Genomic DNA, 25,674 nt, shown 5'->3' with positions numbered 1-25,674 from the left:
GCTTTGCAAGTATGCATAAGCTGGTTTACTGGACAGGTTGTGTACATAAGCCACCCAAAACATAAGTATAGGTATGGTACATTTACTAGGAAAAATAGATAAATTCCAAAGTGTATCTGATAAAGTTCTTATAATTTCAGTTCTGACGAAAGTGAAAGACACTTTTATGGCAAATTTCCATTATTTCAATGTGTTCATATTAAAATGAACGCAAAGAACATTCTCGGAACTGTTTGTGCTTTAAAAGGTTTGACACTGACCGTGGAACATTCTTCTTGCAAAGCTCTGCATCTGTATCACATAAAATAGTTTTCTTTTAAAAGAGATATTTTTATTCTTCATTCGTCGCACTCTGTGTAACTATACATCTATGGCGCTCAAGTTATCCCCTGTGTTCATAGTTTCGCAATCCTGGGTAACTAATTTAGCAGTTATTTGCATACAACAGGAATATTTATGGGGTCAGCATTCAGATACGCATAAGACGACCTTCGTCGCCAACATACGCTGATTCACATGCTACGTGACTTTATGGAACTTGTTTTTACGTATTTCGATTCGCAATCATAACAGCAACAGTTATTCAGCATTGCTGTCACTGATAAATATGTAAGAACAAAAGAGGTATATGTACGATAATGTTATAGTTGCGGTCTTCGCGTAGAATGACGTAACAGCATTACCTGAAAAGTCACATGGTATTTCCCTTTTCACGTTGGCGGCATGTACAATACACTAAGTGACGAAAGTCATGGGATACCTCCTAATATCGTGTCAGACTTCTTTTGCTCGGCGTAGTGTAGCAACTCGACGTGGCATGAACTCAACAAGTCGTTGGTAATCACAAGAAGAAATACTGAGCCATGCTACCTGTATAACAGTCCGTAACTGCGAATGTGTTGCCGATTCAGGAGTTTGTGCACGAACTGACCTCTTGATTATGTCCCATAAATGTTCGATGGGGCGATCTGGGTGGCCAAATCATTCGCTCAAATTATCCAGACTATTCTTAAAATCAATTGTGAACAGTTATGGCCCGGTGACCTGGCACTTTGTTATACATAAAAACTCCATCGGTTGGAAACGTTAAATCCGTGAATGACTGCAAATGATCAAGGAGATGAAGCTTAACTATTTCCCGTCAACTCCATTCCATGTAAACACAGCCCATACCATTCCGGAGTAACCATCAACTTACACAGTCTCTTGTTGATATCTTGGTTCCATGGCTTCATGGGGTCTGCGCCGTGCTCGAGCCCTGTCATCGGCTTTTACCAACTGAAATCGTGACTGATCTGAGCAGGCCACGGTTTTCCAGGCATCTAGGTTCCAACCGATATGATCACGAGCCCAAGAAACCTGCCGGAGGCGATGTGCAGTTAGCAAAGGCAGTCACGTCAGTCGTCTGCTGCCATAGCCCACTGACACCAAATTTCGCCGCACTGTCCTAACGGATACTTGCATCCGAAATTGATTTTCGGCTTTTTCACGCTGTGTTGCTTGTGTTTTAACACTGCATGAAGCGAGCGCCGGTGCCCTTGGTACTTAAGTAAAGGCCGTTGTCCGCTGCATTGTCCGTGGTAGAGGTAACGCCGGAAATCTGGTATTTTCGGCACACTCCTGACTCTATGGATCCCGGAACATTGAATTCCCTAACGATTTCCGAAATGGAATGTGTCATGCCTCTAGCTCCATCTACCATTCCTCATCCAAAGTCTGTTAATTTCTGTCGTGCGGCCATCATCCGAGTACAAACGACAGCTCCACCGATGCACTGGCCTTTTATACCTTGTGCACGCACCGAGCGAGGTGGCGCAGTGGTTAGCACACTGGACTCGCATTCGGGAGGACGACGGTTCAATCCAGCGTCCGGCCATCCTGATTTAGGTTTTCCGTGTTTTCCCTAAATTGCTCCAGGAAAATGCCGGGATGGTTCCTCTGAAAGGGCACGGCCGACTTCCTTCCCAGTCATTCCCTAATCCGATGAGATCGATGACCTCGCTGTTTGGTCTCTTCCCTCAAACAATCCAATCCTTGTGCACGCGATACTACCGCCATCTGTATATGTGCATATCGTTATCCATGACTTTCGTCACCTCAATGTCCGCTAACCTCACTCCATAGATATTCTTACTGTATGGTTACTTGCAGGTATATTGAATATATGCATGGTTAATTGGAAATAGCCTGTTGCTCATCAGTTCTTTTTTTTGCTTGCTGCGATCGTACACTGACGATGCAAAACTACTTGATTCATAGCGTATTGTCAGCCTTTGGAACACAATTAAGTGGCGACTCTGCGTCACGTGGATTCGTTAAGCCCTTGATAGGTTTCTGAAGGTATGTAGCACCAGATGCCTACACACGGATCATGCAGTTCCCGTAAATTACGGGCGTGTGATTTGTGGGTGTGAAGCTGATGCCCGATAAGGTCCCCGTTATGTCCGATAGGATTTTGATAAGGCGAATTTTCCTTCAACCACTGTAGCACAATTCTGGCCTTGTGATACGTACAGTTATCCTGCTGGAAGATGCCATCGCCATTGTAGAAGGCATGTAATGAGACAAGTTGTCGGGAATAATGTTCACGTCATGATGCTTTCAGTTACTACCACATGCCCCATGGAAGCCCAGGAGAATGTCCACCAAAGCTTAGCACTGTAGTCACCGAGCAGCCTTCGTGAAGCGGTGGATGATACGAGCAGCCGTTTCCCTAAATGACGACGTATCCATACATGACCATAGACCTGGTGCAACAAGAAATGTAATTCATATTACCAGGTGACACTTTTCCATTGATCCACGGCCCTTCGTCAATGATCCTGTCCCCAAGTCAACTGTAATTGACGATATCGTTGGGTCAGCATGGGAACATGTAGGTGTCCTACTTAATACCGGGTCAGTATGAATTTGAAAACTTAATAAACCACGGAGTAATATAGATAGAGAGGTAAAAATTGACACACATGTTTGGAATGACATGGGGTTTTATTAGAATAAAAAAAAGTTCACAAAATATCCGACAGATGGCGCTGGACAGCAAAACGTCAGTGACTGCGCCTGATGATCGTGTATAAAAGGAGCTGTAATGAGAGAAAGAATCAGATACGCCAGCAGTCGCAGCATGTTAGCGTTACCTGAAAAGGCGCTTTTAGTGAAGCTGTATTATCAGAATGGGGAATGTGTTAGTTCACCGAAACGATCCTATCGCCATAGGAAGGGGGTTGGAACTGGTAAAGGTCTGTTGATAAATGCAGCTGTGGCGAGAATCATTTCGAAGTTTGAAGCCGCGGGTTGTTTAGACGATAGACCCCGTAGTGGCCGACCGAGCACAAGGCGTAATGCTGCTGGGACAGTTCAGGAAGAAATGGAGACTGTAGCGGGTTCTTCTATGAACGGGGAAGTCAGCGCTCGTGCAGTCGCACGTCGCACCGGCATTTCTTACACCACTGTTTGGTTCGTACTGAGGCGTACACCCCGATGCTATCCGTACAAAATCCATCGGCATCATGAACTGTTATCTGGCGATTTAGTGAAGCGGAGGGCATTTGGTGGGCGTTTCAAAAGATGGCGGAAAATAACGATTGGTTGAGTAACGTGTTGTGGACTGACGAAGCTCATTTCACGCTCCGAGGGTCTGTCAATGCCCACAACTGCAGAATTTGGGCTACCGAAAGTCCTAGAACTGTCGTGGAAACTCCATTGCATGGTGAGAAAGTCACGGTATGGGTTGGATTTACCACATCTACCGTTATCTGCCCCCCCTTTTTTTTCGAGGAAATGCGTGATTCTGGTTTTGTAACTGCTACCGTGACGGGTGAGAGGTACGCCGATATGTAACAGAATCGCATTATCCCCAGCCTAGCTGATAAACACCTGCTGGAACGTACGATGTTTATGCAGGATGGCGCTCCACCCCATATTGCTAGACGCGTGAAAGATCTCTTGCGCGCTTCGTTTGGTGATGATCGTGTGCTCAGCCGCCACTTTCGTCATGCTTTGCCTCCCAGGTCTCCAGACCTCAGTCCGTGCGATTATTGGCTTAGGGGTTACCTGAAGTCGCAAGTGTATCGTGATCGACCGACATCTCTAGGGATGCTGAAAGACAACATCCGACGCCAACGCCTCACCATAACTCCGGACATGCTTTACAGTGTTGTTAACAACATTATTCCTCGACTACAGCTATTGTTGAGGAATGATGGTGGACATATTGAGCATTTCCTGTAAAGAACATCATCTTTGCTTTGTCTTACTTTGTTATGCTAATTATTGCCATTCTGATCAGATGAAGGGCCATCTGTCGGACGTTTTTTGAACTTTTGTGTTTTTTGGTTCTAATAAAACCCCATGTCATTCCAGGCATGTGTGTCTCTATCTACATTATTCCGTGATTTATTCAGTTTTCAAATTTATACTGACTTTTTGATCAGCCGGTATATGTAAATATGTCATTCCACAGTGTATGTGTTGACAATTCTCGCCAAAAAAATGTCCTGGCGGACATGCATGGAACCGGGTTTCTCGCTTTACGCGAGTAGCCGCCTTAACTACTTTTACTGTCTGAGCACGTCCCCCGGATCGACCCAAATTTCCATATGTCACTTATCCGCTTCCGGTAAGTCTCGCACGCGCCTGCCCAAATGGTTCAAATGGCTCTGAGAACTATGGGACTAAACTTCTGAAGTCATCAGTCCCCTAGAACTTAGAACTACTTAAACCTAACTAACCTAAGAACACCACACACATCCATGCCCGAGGCAGGATTCGAACCTGCGACCGTAGCGGTCGCGCGGTTCCAGACTGAAGCGCCCAGAGAACGACATTCGATACGATCGTTGTTTTAACGCGTCAGGGGAAGTAATACTTACTATGTAATTATACAATGTATGTGTTGACAGTTCACTTGAGAAACTAAGCGCTACGTTTCAGCACATTATAATGAGTCTGGAATTATTTTCTCCAATGTTTCACATAAGAATGACATAAAAGATACTCTTTACATATAATGTGATATATTGTCAGCTCTCTTAATTGATATGATATGTTTCTTACTCCTTCATACATACCAAGCAGAAATAAATATTACAGCCTAGACGGGCAAAAACTGACGACACTACTAACGTTGAACGCGTTTGTCTCATTAAATAGTTAAGGCGACCTTTCGCGATAAGCTGAAAATCCGTGTTCCAGTCCCGGTGCGGCAAAAAGGTTTCATGTGCCACCGATAAATAGTACAGTTGATGTCAATTTAGATTCGCAATTCGCGAATCAAACTTCGTAATACATCTGTGGATTGTCTACTGCGGAGCCCTGAATTCGACCGTGTGCGCTGAACAGTGTGCTCCGAAACACTTGTGCCAGCACTAGCATTATACTCCGTCGTCAGAGGTGCTACATATAGCCTCCTATACTATTGGACAGAGCACGCGAGCCTTTGACCTTCGCATTCTGTGGTGAGGGGTGGACGTCCAACCACTTTCCATAGATGCTGATGACAGTAGCAGCACACGAACAGACTGCTAGCTTCGCCGTTTTCGAGATGCTCGTTCCGAAGCGCGGAACTTCAACAATCTGCCCTTTTTCAAAGTCGCGTAAGTCAGCGGATTTTCCCATTTGCGGCCCTTATTGTCCGTGGAATGACTTCCCGTTCGTCTTTGCCCTGATTATACAGGGTGCCCCACGAGGAATGGTCAGTACTCAGGGATATGACAGGAATGATCATTCGAAGCAAGGAAGTGCAGTAAACGTGGGCTCGAAAAGGCGTACTTCAAGAGCTATGTGCATCGCTTATTTTCCATACTGTGTAGGAATCTCTTCTACTGCAAGCTCTTTGCTTTCCATATTTTGAGAAGTTGTAGTATGGACAAACAAAAAACCCATTAAATATTGTCCGGCCGATGTGGCCGAGCGGTTCTAGGCGCTACAGTCTGGAATCGCGCGACCGCTATGGTCGCAGGTCCGAATCCTGACTCGGGCATGGATGTGCGTGATGTCCTTCGGTTTGTTAGGTTTAAGTAGTTCTAAGTTCTAGGGGACTGATGACCACAGATGTTAAGTCACATAGTGCTCCGAGCCATTTGAACAATTTTGAACCATTAAATATGGGCTCTAAAGTGCATACCAGAAGAGCTGTGAGCACTTGTTTATCTTCGCTACTTTGAAACACCTCTCTTCCACTGAACAAGTGCTGATACCTCTTTAGGTATATATTTTAGTGCCCATGCTTACTGGACTATTTTGTCTAGATTAATCGTTCCTCTCATATCTCTGAATATTGACCATCTCCTCTGGGCCACCATGTATACCTTCCTTAACGCGTAACGTGCGGCTAACGGCATTAAATTCGTGGTTAGCAGTGCTTATAATGTTTCGGGTTACCAGTGTATATCTGGGAGCAATCATTTGTTACTACATTTCCCCGGACTTGCTATATACACGGAGATGGGGTACCTCTTAATATCGTGTCGGACCTCCTTTCGCCAGGCGTAGTGCAGCAGCGCGACGTGGCATAGACTCAACAAGTCGTTGGAAATGCCCTGCAGACATATTGAGCTTTGCTGCCTCTATAGCCGCCCACAACTGCGAAAGTGTTATAAGTGCAAAATGTTGTGCACGAACTGACCCCTCGATTACGTGCTATAAATGTTCGATCTGGGTGGCCAGATCATTGCCTCAAATCGTCCAGAATGTTCTTCAAACTAGTCACGAACAATTATGGCCCAGTGTCGTGGCACATTGTCATTCATAAATGTTCGAGCGTTATTCGGGAACATGAAGCCCGTGAATGACTGCAAATGTTCTCCATGAAGCCGAACATAGCCATTTCCAGTCAGTGATCGGTTCCGTTGGACCAGAAGACCCACTCCATTTCATGTGCACACAGCTCACACCATCATTGAGTCATCACCATCTTGCTCAGTGCCATGTTCACAACTTGAGTCCATGGCTTCGTGGGGTCTGCGTCACACTCGAACCCTACCATCAGTTCTTACCAACTGAAATCGCGATTTATTTGACCAGAACCCACCGACCTTGACCAGAACCCACCGACCTGATCACGAGTCGAGTGGAGGCGTTTCAGGCGATGTTGTGCTGTTATCAAACACAGTCGCATCAGTCGTCTGCTGCCATAGCCCATTAACGCCAGATTTCGTTGCACTGTCCTAACGGATACGTTTGTCGAACATCCGACATTGATTTTTGTCGTTATTTCAAGCTGTGTTGCTTGTCTGTCAGCACTGACAACTCTAGGGCAAACATAGTTGTTCTCGTTGATTAAGTGAAGGCCGTGGGCCACTGTGTTGTCCATAGTGAGAGGTAATGCCTGAAATGTGCTATTTTCGGGACACTCTTGGCACTGTGGAACTCAGAATACTGAATTATCTTACCATTTCCGAAATGAAATGTCCAATGCTGCACCTGACTACAGGTATCATTCCGCGTCCGGTAATTCCTGTTGTGCAGCCATAGTCATCTCGGGAACTTTTTCACATGAATCGCCTGAGTACAGATGACAGCTCCACCAACGTACTGCCCTTTTATACGTTGTGGACGCGATACTGCCGCTATCTGTATATTTGCATATGGCTATCCCATGACTATTATTACTCCAGTGTATTATGTAATTGTACAATGTTTGTGTTGACAATTCTCATGAAAAAATACGACGACGCTACATTCCAGCATATTACAATGCATCTGGAAGTATTTCCTCCAATGTGTCACATCAGAATGACGTAAAAGATACTCAGTACATATAAAGTGACATATCGTCAGATCTCTTAATTTTTTGCTTTGACCAGTTTCTTATTGCGTCATACATACCAATTAAAACTAAATACACTCCTGGAAATTGAAATAAGAACACCGTGAATTCATTGTCCGAGGAAGGGGAAACTTTATTGACACATTCCTGGGGTCAGATACATCACATGATCACACTGACAGAACCACACGCACATAGACACAGGCAACAGAGCATGCACAATGTCGGCACTAGTACAGTGTATATCCACCTTTCGCAGCAATGCAGGCTGCTATTCTCCCATGGAGACGATCGTAGAGATGCTGGATGTAGTCCTGTGGAACGGCTTGCCATGCCATTTCCACCTGGCGCCTCAGTTGGACCAGCGTTCGTGGTGGACGTGCAGACCGCGTGAGACGACGCTTCATCCAGTCCCAAACAATCTCAATGGATGACAGATCCGGAGATCTTGCTGGCCAGGGTAGTTGACTTACACCTTCTAGAGCACGTTGGGTGGCACGGGATACATGCGGACGTGCATTGTCCTGTTGGAACAGCAAGTTCCCTTGCCGGTCTAGGAATGGTAGAACGATGGGTTCGATGACGGTTTGAATGTACCGTGCACTATTCAGTGTCCCCTCGACGATCACCAGAGGTGTACGGCCAGTGTAGGAGATCGCTCCCCACACCATGATGCCGGGTGTTGGCCCTGTGTGCCTCGGTCGTATGCAGTCCTGATTGTGGCGCTCACCTGCACGGCGCCAAACACGCATACGACCATCATTGGCACCAAGGCAGAAGCGACTCTCATCGCTGAAGACGACACGTCTCCATTCGTCCCTCCATTCACGCCTGTCGCGACACCACTGGAGGCGGGCTGCACGATGTTGGGGCGTGAGCGGAAGACGGCCTAACGGTGTGCGGGACCGTAGCCCAGCTTCATGGAGACGGTTGCGAATGGTCCTCGCCGATACCCCAGGAGCAACAGTGTCCCTAATTTGCTGGGAAGTGGCGGTGCGGTCCCCTACGGCACTGCGTAGGATCCTACGGTCTTGGCGTGCATCCGTGCGTCACTGCGGTCCGGTCCCAGGTCGACGGGCACGTGCACCTTCCGCCGACCACTGGCGACAACATCGATGTACTGTGGAGACCTCACGCCCCACGTGTTGAGCAATTCGGCGGTACGTCCACCCGGCCTCCCGCATGCCCACTATACGCCCTCGCTCAAAGTCCGTCAACTGCAAATACGGTTCACGCCCACGCTGTCGCGGCATGCTACCAGTGTTAAAGACTGCGATGGAGCTCCGTATGCCACGGCAAACTGGCTGACACTGACGGCGGCGGTGCACAAATGCTGCGCAGCTAGCGCCATTCGACGGCCAACACCGCGGTTCCTGGTGTGTCCGCTGTGCCGTGCGTGTGATCATTGCTTGTACAGCCCTCTCGCAGTGTCCGGAGCAAGTATGGTGGGTCTGACACACCGGTGTCAATGTGTTCTTTTTTCCATTTCCAGGAGTGTATTACAGCCTAGACGGGCAAAAATGACAATACTACTGACGTTGAACAGGTTTGTCTCATTAACCATGTTGCAGGATTCAAGGTATAGCTGCGAACACGAAGCGGCGTAGACACTATGGCAAACGAAGGTTTGGATCGGCCCTGGAAACGTGCACGGATAGTCGAGTTGAATACGGCGACCGCTTGCTATAAGCGGGAAATGTGAGCTCAAGTCCGGGTCGGCACAAATTTTCATGTGTTACTCATAAATGTTGCAAAGTCAATTTAGATTCGCAATTCGTGAATCAAATTTCATAATTCACCTTTGGGTCGTTTGCTGGGGTACCCTGAATTCCACAATGCGCGCTGAACAGTGTGCTCCGAAACACTTGTGCCAACTCTAGCATTATACTCTATCGTCAGAGCTGTTACATATCTCCACCTATATTGCCAGACGGAGCGGGCGAGCCTTTGACCTCCACATTCTGTGATGAGTCGTGGATGTCCAACACCTTGATGTCTATTCGTGTTTTCACCGTCCTTCAACCACTTTCCGTAGATGCTGATGGCACTAGCACGCGAACAGACCGCTAGCTTCGCCGTTTTCGAGGTGCTCGTTCCGAAACGCGTAGCTTTAATAAATGCCGTTTTTGAAAGTGGATTTCGCTATCAGCGGCCCGTATTTGAGGTAGAATGACTCCCCACTCGTGTCTGTCCCGCTTATACAGGGGGCCCCAGGTGAAATGGCCACTATTCAGGGATATGACAGAAACCATAATTTTAAATAAAAAAGTTTAGGAAACTTAACAAATGCTCATAGCTCTTGAGGTATGCTTTTTAGAGCCCAAGTTTACTGGACTATTTTATTTCGAGTGATCTTTCTTGTCATATCCCTGAATATTGAGCATTGCAGCTGGAAGGCCCTGTATACTTTACTTACGCGTAATGTGTTCCCAACGCCATTAGGGGATATTCAATTTCGCGTTGGACAGTGGTCATATTGTTTCAGCTCATCAGTGTATGTCTGGGAATAAGCATTTGTTATTGTGTTTGACTAGACTTGATATGTATGATGGTGTAAGAAACTGGTGAAACCAATTAAGATACCTGACGAAATTTCACATTTTACATAAAGAAAATCTTTTATGGTAGTCTGGTATGAACCATTGTAGGAAATACTTCCACATGCATTATAATATGCTGAAATGTGGTGGTGTATGTGTGTGACCCATATTTTTTGTCCGTGTGACTTAAAACATGGGAGGGAAAACGTCACAGCGGAATAGCAAGAAGTTGTGAAATAACCGTAACTGTTGTTTCTATTGTTCTTGATACCTTTTAACGTAAACGAAACAAGTCTTCAGTAATGCAGGTGAGTTATTTTTATTTACTGTATGCCTGTCTGCGTCTCAGAATTGCAACTGGACGTACTTGTGTTGCGGAAGAAGACGTAATACTGAGTGTGTAGTCGGCAAAATTGCCCAGATTCTTCGATCTGGGGTCGTAGAGAAAATACACATCGGGTTGTGAAAAGTTTTATGCGTCGTTGGACGACGCGTTTGAACGTGACATCTGCATGATAAATAACCGTCATTTTGATCTGTAGTTAGTGCTAGTGTCGTAACTAGGCTGACGTAGGAAGTTTAGTGCGGTTGAAGTGTAACCCTTGTCGATTAAATTGTTAGCGTCCCAACGGGACGTTATGTCGTAGTGGGGTTTGTCAGTTGCGGATGTAGTCAGACTTCCACACTTAAAACCACGACAGCGAAATGCTATACGAGCGAGTGGAATGCTCGTTATACATTAAGTCAAACAAGCTAATCATAACCTCCAAATCCTGGGCTTATGGATTGCAACGGAAATACCTGCAAAGTGAGACAACAAATTAGATATGCAAATAACTAACCATATGTATTATGTAAGGGTCGCCTAGTGAAGAGTAGCTGTAGGTAATTGGAAAGCAAGAGTTCACCGACCCGGAAGATGATGTGACTGAGTCCTGTAACTATTACACATGTTTTGTGTGTCTTTTGGTTGCTTTATGTTCATGTGACAGATCATTTTTAGCCGGAAACCTTCACATACTTTACTGAAACTCATAAATGCCTTAACAAACTGACGGAAAGGAAAAATATTACACCATGAAGCACCCGACCGATATGTACCAAACTTTGTGGAGATGCATGTAACATACCGTGTATTAAATGTTTATACGAGAGCGTGCTGAAAAATAATGCCACCTAATCTTTTATGTGAAAACTCTTAAAGCTTTTTAAATAAAATAAACATTATTAACATTTCGTTATTCTTCATGTCTATACATGTATTTCTCAACATAGTCACCCTAGAGACGAATAGAATTCTCTCAACGAGAGACCAGTTTGTTTATACCGTCACTGTACAATGTTTGATTTCGTTGACGGAGGCACAACTTCACATCAGCATTATCACCGTAAAAGTGAAGTCCTCGAAGGTGTTGTTTAAGTTTTGGAAACAGATGGAAATCGGATGTTGCCAAGTCGGTACTGTGTGGAGGATGATCGATGACAGTAAATCTAAGGCGTCGAATTGTCGCAGCTCTCGTGAGTGGTCTGGCATTGTCATGCTGAAGGAGAGGGCGCTCCATGGACGAACTTTTCGAATCAGTGCTTTTAATTTTGTAAAGCTCTCGCAGTACCTCTGCAGAGTTTATGGTGCCATGGTGGGCATGAATTCCAAATGCAACACCCCTTGAATATCCCAGAACACTGCGAGTATGACTTTTCCTGTTGATGGCATGGTCTTTAACTCGTCGACATCGGTGATCCTTCGTGACGGAACTCCATTGATGCTCTTTTCCCTTTCGGGGGCAAAATGATGAACCCAGCTTTCATCACCTGCCCCAGTGTTGTTAAGGAAACCATCACTCTTACGCTCGAAACGCAAAAGATGTTGTTGACAGATGTCCAGTCTCCTCTGTTTCATGTCAGGATTTAGCATTCGAGGCACCCACCGTGCACACAGTGGCCTGTACCAGAGTTCTTCAATGATAGCCTGTATACGCGCTGGTGATATTCCACACTTAACTGAGAGCTGCGTTTGTGTTACCCGACGATTTTCTCTGATCAGTTCAGCAACCCGATTCCGACGAGAGAATTCAATTCCAACACGTTGTTTCTCACATACCGCCATATTACACGCTACTATTCGGAGCCCTCTATATGCAGAGGGTTACAATTTTGCGCCAGCGAAGCGGGAAAGTAGATCGAGTAATATGCACGACATGTAATAACTCAACCGGTACTGAGAAGAGACTAAAAATTTCGGAGGCATTAGTTTTCAGCACGTCCTCGTACTTTCGTTCCGTTCGAAATAGTTCTCCGTCATGTACATCAGAAATGAACCGCTTTTGAATATCATCTTAATGAATTTCTTTCCATGCTTGAAACACATGCTTTTTCTGTACCTGATGATTTCTAGCTGCAGACTGGTATGAACTTTCATACCAGTCTGCAACAGAATTCTTCTGGATATGACAAAACATGTGTTTCGCACATGACAAGAGGTTAATTGAGATTACATTCGGAAGCTGTTTGCTTCTGATGTAGTTGATGGGCGTCAATTTCGAATGGAACGAAAGTAAGAGGGAGTGCTGAAAACTAATATATCTGAATTTCTGCTCGTCGCGTTCTAAACATGCATTATGGTTGACAAATGAGTGGACCAGGCACTCTCGTCAAGGAACCGCGTATTCTTCAAGGCATCTGTGGTGTGAATTGCAGTGTGGCGTTTGTGTTATCCTGCTAGTATCTGTCACTCGGTACTCTAGCCATGAAGCGTATAACAGCAGGGTTTATCGTTCTTGCCACTTACTGGCAATGGCAAGCATTTAGCTTCAGTTCAATAACTATCAAATCAGTCCACACACCATGGCTCCAGGAGTTAGCGAAGTATGGCTCTTGAGAATTGTTGCTCTCTGTTACATTTCACCGGTAGTCTATGCTCAAGTTGACGTCGAAATGACCGCCACAACGAGAGATACATCGCTAAACACCACATAATGCCACTCAGTGTCCCAGTTGATCCTGGGTCCACACCATGCAAGTCTCTGTTTTCTGCGGTGTGCTGTCAGCAATGCAACTCGAGATGTCAACCCATATTCCGGTAATTTTTTTCCGATGGTACGTGGTGAAAGTCTGCCTGTAACGTTTGTCCGTACTTGAGCTGTTGTCTTCCGTCTGTACGTCAGAGCCAGTCGAACAGGCGTACGATTTTCTCTTTGTGTTGTCCTTATAGGAAGATGCACCTATGGTGCTCCTATAACCTGCATCCACGTGATTCAGTCTTTCTCGAAGCCAGCAGAACATTGGCGAAAAGCTGCATGTGCACTTCCTCTGGACACGCCGTGTTACGATCTTCGGATGAGACGTCAACAACACATCCAATAGTCATCATTTACTCACACCATTCCTCATCTATAGGAATGGCTTCTGTACTGAAAATAAGCGTTTTAATGAATATTTCCCACAGGCATAGAAATATTGGAGTAGCAGTTTGATATAGTTCAGAGAGAGAGAGAGAGAGAGAGAGAGAGAGAGAATATATAGTTTATTCAGGAAGTGATAATTGTTTCAGTTTGTCTCGTCCTCTATGCAAACTTACTACTGCTGTGTCTTTCACTCCTGGAAAATGGACGAAGACATTGAACTGTTATCCCATAGCATACTTCATACAGGTCATTCTGACCGGATGACGTAATCCTGAACGGTCTCCGTATGGAACTGATCTCTAACCCAAGGCTTCATCCAGCACTTCCACCCCCGCCCAGATGTGTGGTACAGTCTGTGGCGTACAAATGACTGTACGCCTCATTTTAACTGAATGCATCTTATATGTAGACGAAAGGGCAAAAGGCGATGACCCTCTATATTAGTTAACAGTGAGGAGGGTGTCATAAAGCTTTTCTGATTTTGTGATTTGTCAGGACGTCAACCAAAGCTTTTCGGCTCATTCCGCTTTAGTACAGTGTCTTTTTAGATCATTTCACTGAATTTATCTTTTTCATCGTAAGTCTTACAACTGTCTGCAAACGCAGACTTATATTTCCGAGTGTGCGCACAGGTTTGTGTGTGTGTGTGTGTGTGTGTTTTATTTATTCTGCCGCTTCACCCGTTGTCGTGCCCCATGGTGCTTCTTCGGTGTCACACTTTACTCTCTGATATATCGGGCATTCCCTCGCGAAACGTTTTCGTTTGTTAATTACAGTTAGGAATAATTTTGCTCTCTTTTGCATTATTTCGTTGCGAATGCAGTATCTTTTGAGTCTTCATTAATTTCTTTTCACTAACTGTTGAGAATTTTCATAAATAAGGCAAGATTTACATGTTTCGTGAATCTGTTTCAATCCATCCAATGTTTGTGACTGTAAACTTTTATTCGTTATTTCCTCTTGGGTGTTTAATTTTTATCAGTGACTTAATAGATCACGCTTTCATCAAACTTTGTTATTATACTTCAGTTCTAAAATTACACGGAAAGTTCTTCTTTTTTTTTATCGAGCATTAGCTATCGTAGTTTCAGGCGGGGTGAGTGTTTTCACAGCTGTCTTATAATAATGCCTTAGATATGCGCTAGGTGATTTACATTTTTTAATCTATGTGCTCCAGGTGTTCTCGCATGCACTGTGTAGTATTTGCAATTGGCTTGTCGTTTGCTTGCGGATTTCGCCCTGGTAGTTTAATTTCTCTTAGGAACTTTGGTCTGTCTACTTGAGAGACATTTCCGGATTACATGTTGATTCTTGAAACCTGATCTGTTGTCTTGCATATCCAATACGACTTCCCTTGTGAATATAATCTTTATATTTCTCGATCTCTTCATCGAGTTTTAGGATGTTTACAGTCTTCCGAAGACATACCATTTTCACTGTGGTTTCTTTCAGAAAACCGATCTTTGATGAAAAATGTTATCGGATAATCAGTCGACAGCTGATCTCAGACATCAGCAACAGATCAAACAGCCATCTATGTAGCTGAGGAGCCAGCGTATTTGATTACCACATTGAGGAGTCTCCCCTGTTTCCGTTTTGATTTGCTGTGGGGACTCTCTCTAGTGGGAGCAAAACAGCAACTTCTTGGAGCAAAACTCACTTTACTGGTCGGAAGATGGGTGTGCTGTCTACATGTTCCTCCAGTGACTCGTTACGCTGTCCTGACCGTGGACGTGGGCGTTCACAAATGATCACACGCCAAACTGACCTGCTGTCCAGCGACAGTTGTCACCTACATCTGTTGCACCACCACACTAAATTTGCTTCCGAAAATGGCCATGTGTAAAACAGCTTCAATTTCAACAGTGGTTTGTCAAAGATGCGCGGAAAAAAATCCTGTAAAACTTTATGGTGATGCAATTGAAATCAGGGGGCTTCAATGCAAAGAAAAGAGAGCTTATAAAGTAATACGTTTTCTCCTAGACACAGTATCGCTGATGCCGGCCGCGGTGGTCTCGCGGTTCTAGGCGCTCAGTCCGGAAGCGCGGGACTGCTCCGGTCGCAGGTTCGAATCCTGCCTCGGGCATGGATGTGTGTGATGTCCTTAGGTTAGTTAGGTTTAAGTAGTTCTAAGTTCTAGGGGACTGACGCCCTCAGATGTTAAGTCCCATAGTGCTCAGAGCCATTTGAACCATTTTGACAATATATTTCATCTAGGAAACAAAAATTTTCGCCGAGTTAAAATTTTATGTCCTTCTGGGAATAGAACATGGATATCCTAATTAACAAAGCTGTACACTATCAGTCCACGGTGTGTGCAAATAAGTGAAATATCATCAAAGGTGTATTTCTAAATTGTTTGCCTTCATACCTCAAAGTAAGCTTTCATTTCCACATTCCCCTCATGGGGCTTACGACACTTTCATGCGTGCATGGCGGGCACTGTCCCGAAAGGTACTGCATCACCTACTTCCTTCCCTGCGCTGCAGTCTCTCATCTCCGAGTATCCTTCCTTCCTTTTCCTCGCTTTTTCTCATGGTAGCAGCCTTTGATGTCGACCTGCCTATTTTCAAGATTTTGCTTTCCTTTCTCCGAATATTAATTCATTTACTTTACAACACCTTTTGGCTGAAGTAAGTTTTGATCGCCTTCTTAGTTGGACCTCATTTTTCAAATTTTTCTGTAGTGTTTGCCGATTTAGAATAACACCTTAAGTAGCACCTACTACATACAGCGTTAAAGGTCATCTGTGCACAATATCTGCGTACACTCTTATATGAACTTCAAAGCCAACGATTTAGTCAAACCAATGTGGTGGGATCCATGTGTACCCATTCGGTTGAACTCCCTGACAACACAGGGATCACACAGCTGATGCTTGGGCTGTTAGCTCCCTGCGCATGCCAAGGAGTAGATGCCCGTCTTCCTGGGGCATCAGAACTTTCAGCAGTAGCTGTCGTGCTAGATGGCCTTTGCTGCCGCTGTCTGGCGCTCTTGGAGAGAGCCCTAGACCGGAGCTTGTGGCACATGAAACGTATCAGATTATACCAAAACAATGACAGGTCTAAATATCTCAGTACAGATATTTATAACTCTACTGCTTACCCTACTCTACTGCAAGCGGCACCAGTGTCGACACGGCACACTACCCCGTGGGAAGAAGGACAAGTCAGAAGTCTGGGAGCGAAACATTTTATCCAATACTTAGTATATACTCGAACTGATGGGGATGTTTTTACTGTGACTGACCCGGTATTTTTCGCGAATCATATTGAAGGTTGGTCTGGAGAAATTGTGACTTTGGGGAAGATGTGAAGTGGATCTCTATTGATCAAAGCCTACTCTGCTGCACAGTCGGCAACTATTTAGGCATGTGTTCGTCTGGATGACATACCAGTGACCATCGCCCCCACACAAAACTTTGAATATTGTCCAAGAAATCATCTTCCACAGAGACCTCACGCTCCAGAGAGACGAGTAGCTATAGACTAATTCCTGGGGTCAATGAGTACATTTAATCTGAAGCATCCAAAAAGGTCCCAGGGATAATCGAACAGGCGCAGGCGGTTTTGAATGCCTTGGAAAGGAGTGACCTCCCGTCGCCCCTTTGTCAGATTGCATTAACGAGCACATGCAAGACATGTCCAGTGGGATCACCCAAGCCACTGGAATTGCTACTCCCCTTTCTACAGGTGCTCTCTATCACTGGCCAGTGCCTTGGCACACCAAAGACATTTCAAAAGTTGTTCAGGATCGCCGAAGAGCCCTTCAATGCTTCAAGCAACGTCCTTTGCAGACTAACCTTATTACCCAGACTTTGTGCTAAGGCCCGCTATCTAATTATTTGCAGTAAGAAGGAATGCTGGGAGAGCTACGTCTCCTTCCTGGAAACATAATCGTCTTCATCCCAGGTGTGGACTAAGCTCTGTAGTCGTCAGGGCCTCCAGAGATCCACAATTGTACCGGGTCTATTCCTTCAATATGCTATCTATAATGACGCACTGACTATGAACAATTGCGACCCACTTTGTGACAATCAGCATTTCATTCTTATGCAGCTGTCTTCCGGAAGCTAAGCGACAAATTAAAGACATCGTTCTCTCCTTCGCCCCTTAGCCTAGTTATATAATGAACCATTCACTGACTGGGAATTGCTTCAGGCTCTTGCCTTGTCTTACAGTATAGCCCCAGGCCCAGATTCCATTCAAAATGAGGTGATCCAGCACCTGGCTATTACTCAGTGATCAGGGTCTTCAACTGTATTTGGTTCGACAGGGTCTTCACTTCTTAATAGCGAAATAGTATCATCGTTTTAATCCTTAATGCGGGCAAATGCGTCTACAATTATGACCTATTAGCCTTATGAATGTGCTCTGCAAACTGCATGAAATGATGGTTACCCGCCGTTTATACTGGATTCTCGACTCTAGGGGCTTTTTGTCCCGCTATCAACGTGGCTTCCAGGAGTGACAATCCATAACCAGCATTCTGCTTACACCATACTGCAATATTTGTTGACCTACATAAGGCATACGACACTGCCTGGCGCCATGACAATTTACTTATCCTCCATGGCTGGGTTTCAAGCAGTTTGTATCTCAGGGAACAAAATGGCTGACGATATCGACAGAGATGTGATTACTCGCCCCCATTCACTTTGACAATCCCAGGCGCGGATTTTCAGGTACAACTATAACGCCTCTGCTCACTAGAAAATGGATACTGCCCCCTCCAATAAAGCCTGCGCTATCAAGGAGACGACTCCTGCATGATACTCTTTCTTCTGTTATTCCTGGAAAGAATCCACCGTTATATGTCGCCTCCGCATCAGTCATACTAGATGGAGCCATAGTTTTATTTTGCATTCCGAGCCGTCCCCACATTGTGTGTGTGTAGAGGCTTACTGACAGTTGCTTTATGTCCTGGTTGAATGCCCCTTCCTTATGGCTCTTTGTGCTAAGTATTGTCCTCAGAATTCTTTGTCTGTCGTATTGGCAGATGACTCGTGGACAGTAGAAACTTTTCCGTTTTCTCCTTGACTGTGATTTTTACTCTCAGATAAAACGTTTTAAATTACCTTCAGGAGAGGAGCCAGTTGGTTTGGGCTGGGGACGTGTCCTGCAACATGATGTCTCGTGGGGACCCTTGACCCTGTCTCCTTTGCTTGCTGCATCTGTCCTTTCTCAATCTGTTTTAGTTGCTTTTGGATAGTATGCCTCCTTTTCTGCCGCACCCTGCTCTTATTATTTTGCTTTGTACGGGCGTTCTTGCCATATCCCTGAATATTCCCCCAGGGATATTTCATCCCTCCCTCTCTCACCCCCCCCCCCCCCCTACCCCAGGGGAAGTAAGGATTAAAAGTTGGATATAGGACAGTTGGTATGTATGAAGCTGGGAAGCAACCTCAAATCGATATACAAAAGCCACATAAGTTACAGCGGATGCTACACACACGAGATTTTGAATATTCTCTCGCTCTCTTAGACCTCCCGCTTAGTTGGCTCTTTCATTAAAATTAATTTAAGTTTTTCCGTGAGAATGATGAAAGAGGAAAGACTTTTGTAAACATTATGTAAAAACTAATTACGTTCACCACTCGATCTAAACTTCTCCCTTACAAGCATACGAGCTTCGTAGCTAAGAGGACAGACAGACAAAATTATTTAATAGTTAATTTTATGCTGTTAAAATTCACAATATTTTGAAGTAAAATGTACACAAACGTCAATTTGGCATGTTGTAAATGCAAGAAGGAGTCTTAGACTTGTGTGACTGTTAACAGTAGCTCGTAGTAAATAGTAGCTCCAGTGACTAAAATTCTTAGGAAAACCAAATCTGAAAATAAAATGTGTTTGTTGCTGGCTGTCACTATACGAATGCTTAGATACGGTGTGACTAGAGACGGTAGTTCTGAGTGTCTTATATGTTTTTATCGCATTTATTTTGGACGTTTTACTCGATGGAATCCTTTCAGTTAAAATCGCGTTGTAGCCTGATATGACTCTTAGCGAGGGCCGAAAAAGGGGTTTCAACAAAGTTTTTATGTTTCAGTATGAGTCGCATATTCGATCTTTCGTATTTTTAGTAGTACAAAAATAAGAATAAGAAAATAAAGCTTATAACTTAAAGGAAATAAACGGTGTATACATCGTTAATTTATTTTTTGTACAGAATTACTGAAGATATTGAGGAAACAGTAATTAATATGTTTTGTCGGTGTTTGTTTCAGGGTGCAAAGAAGCTGTGTCCTCAGTGCAATATGATAACATCACCATCGGACCTGCGGAGGATTTACATGTGATCGCCCCTAGCTGATACTCTGGCGACCGCCATCCATTTTGTTGAAGAAGTGACTCCAGTGGAAACACGTGCTACATCTCTCTGAAGTGGAACGTCCCTTGGCTTTCTTCGGTTTGCGACATAGCGTATTTATGAAACTACGGACTGATGGATTTGTTGGTGCACTGCAGAGAGATGAAGCTTTTATTTGCGGATAGCTGCAACTTCACAGCACAGTTGGAAGATTTTTGTGTCAATGCGTTCCTTGTACGAAGGTGAGTTGCAGCTACGGCTTGTGAGTTACGGCGTCAAGAATGAATACACGAGTCAAAGCGACGTTCTTTGACTGGCTTGCAAGAGACATAGGCAGTAGTGCCGTCAATCGTGATAAGCTGCATTTTACTTCAGTCGATTTTGAAGTAACTGCCATTCGTAAGATTTGACAATGTGCGTGAAAGCTCAGTGTCGTACGTACAATGGCTAACGATTTAGGGAGGAAACGAGTGCATCGTAATTATGCAGGACTGTTGTTAAACTCAAGAACAGAAGCGTCATCTGTGTGAGCGTGTGGATTCTCGCTGTTAACTGGAGGCGCACCTGATAGATTGCGGACGGGACAGAAGATCCGAGTGGACAAGTTGGAAATTACTGTGTGGGAGCTGTGAGAGCCCCTCTTGTACTTGTATTTGTTGAGACAGTGTAGTGAGACGACGAGGTTCCGCAGATCGTGAACATCCTCCGGCTTTGTGAGGATCTTAAAAAGTCTGAGCTCAACGAATTAAATAGCAATACTGATTCGCGACTCGCATTTGACAAATCACCACAGAAGCCTCCCACTAAGGCCGCGTGCAAATTTCATTTATAAACCTCTCTTTATTTACCCACTGCAAAATGTGTTTTGGCTTCAATCGTCCTTCGTCTCATAAATGTTTGTGTGGCCATCCTACTGACGCAGTGTACATGCACATTCCCAAATAATACTTACTGAAGCCGTGTAGCGTTACCCGATCTTGTTGACGAATATGTATGGCAGTTTCACCGTATGTATTTGTCACATTTTACGTTCTCTGTGTATATTAAGTCTGTGAGGCCCTTACTACAGTCTGACAGAAAACGGTTTTAATTATGTAAAACACGTACCGGTATTTTTAACGAATTCACGATTGGTATAATTGTTCTAGAAACTTTAATTACCTCTCGTCAGTGACTGTTGCCGAAAGATTAGCTGTCTGGCTGACTGCGCATCCCAGCTACATTTCTAAAATAAAACTTAATTTTTATTATAAAGTGAACTTTCTTACCAAAATAAAACTATACCAGTTAATAATGAGAAAATATTTACAACGTGACAACCGTCAGTTATAGTTCCCATACCCTATCACTTGTGCAAAATATATAACTTACAGTAAACATCTTGCCGAGCGCCCATGTAAAGTGTCGAATAATATGCCAAATAGCAACCTTGATGAGGCTTGAATGGCAGAGCACCATCTCAAAGCAGACGGCTATGGACCGATTGTATTAGATAGAATTCCGTCTAGAAAATTACCCGATATGAATCTTGTAACTCAGTCCCACTTCCTGCTCACGTAGTCTGCTTTTATTTTACTGACAAAGCTGTTTCGAAACGTCCTTAATTATCAGTCTACGTGTTCTGGCTATTGTGTATCCGAAACGTCCATGAAGATAAAACTGTGTGGACCCAGAGAGCTGCTATAGTGCTTAGCCGTACACTGCTGCTCCCTTAGGTAGCACCAGAGTTACTACACACATTTTCCAGGGTAGTTCTTTGATTCACAACTTGAATATTTCTCTTTAAAAAATTGGTTTTTCTAGATAAAAGTCCGTCGCAGGCAATCGGCTGTGGGAATGTGTAAGTCGGATCCTTCCATCAGAAGCAGTTTGTCAATTAAAAAGTAAATTCCAAACAGTAACTGACGAAAACAGTTTTCATTTGTTTCGACAGTTCTGGCCAAATGTAGATTTCATCTGATCGTTCTAATATCGTATCAGAGTACCCTATGAAACTTACATAGGAAATTAAATTCTGTTAACTTGATCTGCACAGTAATGGGGGAAACTCAACGTTGTAAATTCTGTATACACACAGAGCCTTTTATTTAACGCCTTGGTTCTACTTATTAATTACAGAAATCTATGTACCGTTTACGAAACTACCAGTTTGACTTTTAAGTGTCGCAGTTAGATTAGAAAATCGTGGCTGCTCTAAAAGTAAGTTGGCGAATTGAGAAGAAATTCAACTGACTGCGTTTAGTTGCTTATTATGCTGTCAGTATGCTAGCTCACTCGGTGAGAAAAATACTTAATTAAATAAAGTCAGACTCTAGGAAAGTCATGTCGAACTGAAAAATGTAAACATAAACAAACTGAATTGTTCGGGTAGGGCTTCTGTGTGACTTAATGACTATATGTTAGGAATAGCCCGTAAAAAGTTTTGCTTCCCAGAAACTATGTCTTTCCATTATATGAAGAGTACGTGTCTCAGTGTGCGAGAAAACAACTCGTGCAGAATGTAGGGACAGTAAAAATATCCTAGAGTCCCAAAGGTAACAATTAAGATTAACTGAAATCAGTGTGAACTGGAGATAAGACCAACCTAGTCTGCAGTGACGGCGGTTCGGGAGGAATATATCGATGGTAGCCAATAAAAACTCTGCAACTCCATCTGTTGATGAAAACGTCCTAATTTCAGTAACCAGTAACTCCATAATCAGAGAGAGATTTGAAAGTGTGGTAATTTCTCTAATCTGTCAATAACTAGGTTTCTAGTATACAGTTACATATGCAGCAACTTTCTGTATCACTTTATATTATTTTTTTAAGAAACCGTTTTTGCTTCTCCTGCAAAATTTATAAAAAATGGAGCTACGAGGTTTTCGTTGCCTATTATCGATATGTACATGTGTGTGCGAACGCATAATCCTGCCTAAGACCAATTATACATTTTTGTTACCTCATCAAAGGATTGATGCAGAATTTGAGTAGTGTGTCACCGACATTTAAAAGCGCATAGATAGGTATGATTCAAAAGCGAAAACTTCGAGATTAGTAGATATGGATTGTTCGTGCCTTCCTGCCCTTCTACCGTTACACATTCCGAAGGAGACACGTTGGATCTGTCTGAAACCGCTTACATGGAACGTTGCAGACCACATGAGAACTAGTGTGGCTAAATCAAACCGCAATTATGAGACTGACAGCGTGAGTTCTGTATGTGCGACACGTCGGCATGTCTCTCTTTAGGCCAGAAAACGTAATGTAGTGTTACTTGAGGAAACAACTCCTAATACGTAAAGGCGACTTCCAGTGGGATTAGGGAACTATGTCGAATGCATAAAAGCAGGGAAAAGTTTTGAGAACATCTGTGTTAAATGCTAGCAGTTGCACTAATATAGCCATCCACGAATTTTGTTAAAGTAAATTTGGTCTTTTTTTTTTTTTTACCACTGTCGTAGTATGGTTCTACAGGCCCGTCTGCTTAGAAGTACCCGGCAGGCATTCAGTTCGGCGGAAGATTTTCTTGGAGAGGTTACAATACTCTCTGTGACTCTGGCAGGGACCACGACCATTTTACGTACATTACGGAGCACTACATATTTATCTGTTACCTGGGTGTGCTGTTTGTGTAATAGAATGCATGTTCACGTGTTAAATTATATGAAAATTTTCATCACATTAGTTAGATTTTGTTTTCTGGGTGTCGTAACTGGCAATGGCATGGCATAAACTGTAAAGCTTTGGTAATTTTCACTCAATCCTACAGCTAACCGGCTCTCGATATACCGTGCAACTTCCCTTTGTTTGCTGTATTGTAGATTATTGTACTCCCCATTTGAGAAGAAGAAACTGAAAACAGTTCTTTTTAGTAGTAACCCAGTCCTACCGTCCTCCCTCAACTGAACATCAGCGACGTGGATTTTAAATTCTGACATTCCGAAATGAAACGCTTCTGTTGCAGTTCATTATACGTATTTCGTGATGAAGCAAACATTATTAAAAAAAAGGTTTGACATATTTTATGTGGCGCTAACGTCTTTTGTATCTAAGTACGAGTAGCAGTACCTTTCCAAAAATTGTTTCTACAGGTTAAAAGGCAAGATGTAATTGGAATCGTCTGTGAAATTTGATGTAAAACGTGACTATTGTTAAATAACGCGAACATCTGCGAATAAATATACTGTATATGGCCCCACCAGAAAGGCAATTATCGTCATATATGTTGTTGTGGTAAGACTTCACGTTAATACAGAGATTTATGAATTTTTCCCGTTGTTTATATGGCCATTGGACACCTAACTGACGTAATATTCATGTGTGCCTGTTTACTAGTCCATGTAATGTTGTGGTTGAGATGCCTCCTGTTACAGCATTAAACTGTAGTTTCCTTTCTGTTTTACAAGACAGCTTTAATGAAATATGTGCATAATATTACTCAACAAACTCACGTTTACAAGTCTGAACCTTACAGTTGTATATTCTTTCACTTTCTTTTATACAACAGTCATGTTGCATTGTCTCAGTAGAATCCTTTTGTCATTCACATATTTGTTTAAGTTCGTGACACAAGGATAAAATGTCTATGTTCTCAGTTCAAAATAATTTACTGTTTATGCAATTAGATTTAATTATCTCTGTCATTTTCATCTCAAGGACTTAACTCCAACCCGATGTTGGAGAAAATTTAAAATCGAACAGAAATCGATATTTACCGATAATGAATTATTGTGGTATAATGTATTTGAATACCTTACAGCCAAGTGCCCATTCCTTCAATTTATATCTGTCATAACTGTCAATACATAAAAATATGAGTGTGAAGTTCTACTAATGTCACAATCCAAGTTTCAGTTTGGCACAACCTTTTCTCATTGCAAAGTTGGTTCTGTATCTTGATAATTAATTCCTAAATACCGTAAATCACACAGTGTGGTATAATGGTGTATTTAATTCGTATTGCAAATATATAAATGTATACATACAGTCAATGCTACATGTTCGGTATCATATGCATTTTGCCCTAACGCCAAAACGGCAGATTAAGCTTACATATGTGTTGTGTCTTTAAAGCTATTATGACTAAATGCAGTAGCAAATTGTTTCCAGACCTGTAATAGAATAAATATTTGAAATATTAAAGCAGTTTTATCTCTTTGTTATTACCTTGCTGTTCTCCCCCCCCCCCCCAAATCACTTAAAAAATTATGTTGTACCTTATGTGAAAGGGCTTGTATAATGTATTTGGAAAAACTTAACCACGTTAGCTGCAGTATTATTTCGTACTCTGTGGGTGTATTTAATCAAAATTAATCCTGAAATTAATTTTTAATTAATTTGTCTATTTATTGATTTAGTTTTATTTTTGCAGTTCAGTGCACAGGACAGCACGAAGTCGATTTCTGAAAGAGTGTTTCTTTTTGAGAATTATATTAAATTGGTATCTCAGGTTCATCTTCTTGTGAGAACCAAGTTTCACACACCAAATTAGAATAGGCTTCCAGTTTAATCTGGAAGTGTTTCCAGATGTAGAAGTGCCTCATGTAGTGAAAAGGCTGTTAATAGATACTGATTTTGTGGGTTGTGATCTTGACAAAGCTTCTTCAATTGCTATTGTTGACTGAAATGCATCCGCATGGTCTTCTCCTTATGAACTGAATAAGAAGCT

The 25,674-nt window shown here is 43.3% G+C and overlaps 1 protein-coding gene across 2 annotated transcripts in view; it reads left to right on the top strand.

Moving 5' to 3' along the window:
* Positions 1-25,151, top strand: part of LOC126298582 (E3 ubiquitin-protein ligase Rnf220-like) — a 622,331-nt gene extending 597,180 nt beyond the window's left edge. For both annotated transcript variants that reach the window (XM_049989954.1, XM_049989953.1), the window contains one exon: positions 19,942-25,151. In XM_049989954.1, coding sequence (XP_049845911.1) covers positions 19,942-20,013 — 72 coding nt within the window. In that variant the 3' untranslated portion in view covers positions 20,014-25,151. The remainder of the gene's footprint in view (positions 1-19,941) is intronic.
* The last annotated feature ends 523 nt before the right edge of the window (positions 25,152-25,674 follow it).

Source organism: Schistocerca gregaria, chromosome X, assembly GCF_023897955.1.
Source record: "Schistocerca gregaria isolate iqSchGreg1 chromosome X, iqSchGreg1.2, whole genome shotgun sequence".
In the NCBI taxonomy this organism is placed as follows: Eukaryota; Metazoa; Arthropoda; class Insecta; order Orthoptera; family Acrididae; genus Schistocerca; species Schistocerca gregaria.
Note: the sequence above shows the minus strand (reverse complement) of the source record. Positions and strands in the feature narration are given on the sequence as shown.